The sequence below is a fragment of the Branchiostoma belcheri genome, unplaced genomic scaffold (genome assembly GCF_001625305.1).
Source record: "Branchiostoma belcheri isolate BF01 breed outbred unplaced genomic scaffold, Haploidv18h27 scaffold27, whole genome shotgun sequence".
NCBI classification, from domain to species: Eukaryota; Metazoa; Chordata; class Leptocardii; order Amphioxiformes; family Branchiostomatidae; genus Branchiostoma; species Branchiostoma belcheri.
The window spans coordinates 3144877-3147450 of record NW_017803876.1 but is presented as its reverse complement, the minus strand read 5'-3'; the positions used below and the strand labels follow the sequence as shown (position 1 = coordinate 3147450).

The following is a 2574-nucleotide window of genomic DNA, read 5'->3' as shown; positions in this document are numbered from 1 at the left end:
AAAAAGTCCACAGAGAACATGTTATTGTTATGAATTGTTCTTTCCTACCTTGCTTTTCAGGTACCGCAGGAAGAAGTTGAGCAGAAATGACTTTCCCTTACGGAAGGCACCAGCAACAGAAACGACGACCACTTTCTTGTCCTGGATGTGGTCCTTGAGGAGTACTGACCTAAGAGCCTCCTCATCAAGCTCAAAGGTGTGGTCGTCCGAGTTGGCCAGGACTACAGGGATGGGTCTCCCGTTCAGCCCGATGGTGTCTTCTGCAGACATGTTTTCTGTAACAAAGAACATAAAGAAAGCAGAACATATTTAACCTTAAGTTAAGGTACATACACTACTGACTTTTAAGACATATACAGCAAATACATTAGCCTGATATCTAAATTCATTATAGCTGCCGAGTCATTTGCAGAGGGCGCGAAAGAGACTTAGCAGCTATAATACTAAATTTGGATACCAAGCTACAAATACATGTACAGAAACATTTATACATTTTGCGTACATGTACTGTACATGTTTCATGCAACAATTAAAAACACTGTGATATAACTACCAGTAAAACTGCTATGAGTCTGATGTTGCTCCCCTGTGAGTGTGAACATGCTTTGCAAGCGTGGTAGGCCATGTAAGGTTCTTGCAGAAGCGATATCCCTATTGTTAGGATAATGTCACCACCATGACCACAGCATGCACTCGGTACACGCCTTACCTACAAGTAGATAGCAGAATCAAACTGTTCTGATGTACATGTAAGTCCAGATATTGAATGCTGGCTCAATGGATGGTGTCCAGGAGATCTCTAGCTGATAGACACTGGATTCACCAAAAACATGAACGTGCACATATCATCATGAGCACTGCGCAGCACTGTAAGTACTTAGAGTTAGAAATTGAGTAATCAAAATGCAAACATGGTACACTGGTATTAGATGCAATCATTGATAAATACCTACAATATCAATAGAGGGAAATTGCTTGCCATTACCATTTAACCAGCAATGTTAGGAATGATACAAGCTGAGATGCTATCGTGTAATTTGTTTGGTCTTCGAATTTTGAAACCTTACCTTCTTAGTATGTACTCATTATTTTGCAATAAGTCCACTTTCATACAATATATGTCTACAAGTTATGGGAACGTCATGCGTATTGTACATGTACAACACATCATGCCACCTGTAGTAAAGGTCAAAGGTTGCCAATCAACAGAGAGTTATGATGAATGATTTCACTAAAGACTTTAGACTTTGATCTTTCTGGGGTAAAATGAAAAGGTATACCTGTCTGTCTGCATGCCCAAGCCAGGTACTGGCCCAATGATCCCCTTAACTATAATCTATGGGTTACCAGGATTGCATTATAAAAAAAATTATCATTCATCATGATCATGCCAACAATAGCTAACGTTACTACTAGTACTAATACTTGGAAAGTGTGCATTATTCTAATATACTGAAGTTTTGGTTCACCCATTGGTTAACGTCTTATAAAAGTTATAAAATTCAGGTGTAGCTAAGACTGTAGCTATCAAATTTGGGGGTTAACCCTTTCTGTAATTCAGCAATTAGACCAATGTCCTGCCATTCTCAAAGCTGATACATGTATACAGATACTGGCGATACACAATAGTGCATGTAAATACCCGGTATACATGTACTGTCCAGAACGGTTTAGCAACTTGTGCAAAACACTGGCCAACCATCTCTACATGCACGGATTGTATTTCCTGACAAGGTCTTGTGATCTCTGCCACTGTAATGTTGACACCACTCATGATCAGCTTTGATATGATAAAGCATTTGGTACAGGACTACAAGTGCAACTTATCTATTCTAACAAATTCTTCTGTAAATGCTGTAAAACATGTGCAGAATACAATTTCAGACTGCCGCACATTTGAAGTTAAGCATGAGCATTTTTCTGTAATAATCAGAAGCTTAATTTTCTTTGATAGTTCAAGGGTGGCGCATGTTACCAGTTTTACATTTTTTACAGAGCTACTATTTTAAAGGCTTGTCTGTTGTTGAAAATGCAAAGTAGGAACAACGCTCTTCACTTTCACAATATTTCTCAAACAGGAATGACGGCAGAATAATAGGAAGTGAGAAGAACACACGTATGACCCTCCCATGCATGCATGCCATGTCGTGGACATGTTGCGCCATTGGCGTTCCACCATTTATACAGGCATGTTCTTTCAGGACTGTGGTTGGCTAGGGTGTCGTGTCATTCCCTTTGGCAGCACGAAGCATGCTCGTCCTATATAAGTCGCAACAACAACGATGTTTGCGGAGGGTTGTTGTGGACATAATGTGACAAATGAGTGAATGGGCGACTGTATGTGCAGTGGAAAACCGTTACATCCGGAGGCTCTCTAAACACATGAGTCGCGGGACGTGTTTTCAGGCACATTTTTGCACCTTTCTTTGCTTTACAAGTCTTGACACTTTACGAACTGATAACACACTTCATGGTGTACCTGAAAAATTGCACCCCGCCCCAAAATATGGTAAATATACGCTACCTTCTGCAGAATCCATCTGTTTACGATTGCTCAATTCCTCCATCTTGGAA

General features: G+C 40.2%; 1 protein-coding gene across 2 annotated transcripts in view; it reads right to left on the bottom strand.

Annotated features, from left to right (window-relative positions):
• The window catches only part of LOC109472252 (atlastin-2-like), a 10419-nt gene extending 7845 nt beyond the window's left edge, over positions 1–2574 (bottom strand). The window contains exons 1-3 of one of the 2 annotated variants that reach the window (XR_002140353.1): positions 2525–2574; positions 710–813; positions 119–275 (exon numbers count right to left, since the gene is read on the bottom strand). Coding sequence is in view for 1 of the 2 variants with exons in the window: in XM_019771897.1 (XP_019627456.1) it covers positions 28–275; positions 2525–2567 (291 nt within the window). In the remaining variant the exon portion in view is untranslated. Of the gene's footprint in view, positions 1–5; positions 276–709; positions 814–2524 lie in introns of those variants that run through there. The other variant, XM_019771897.1, reaches the window with a different exon arrangement.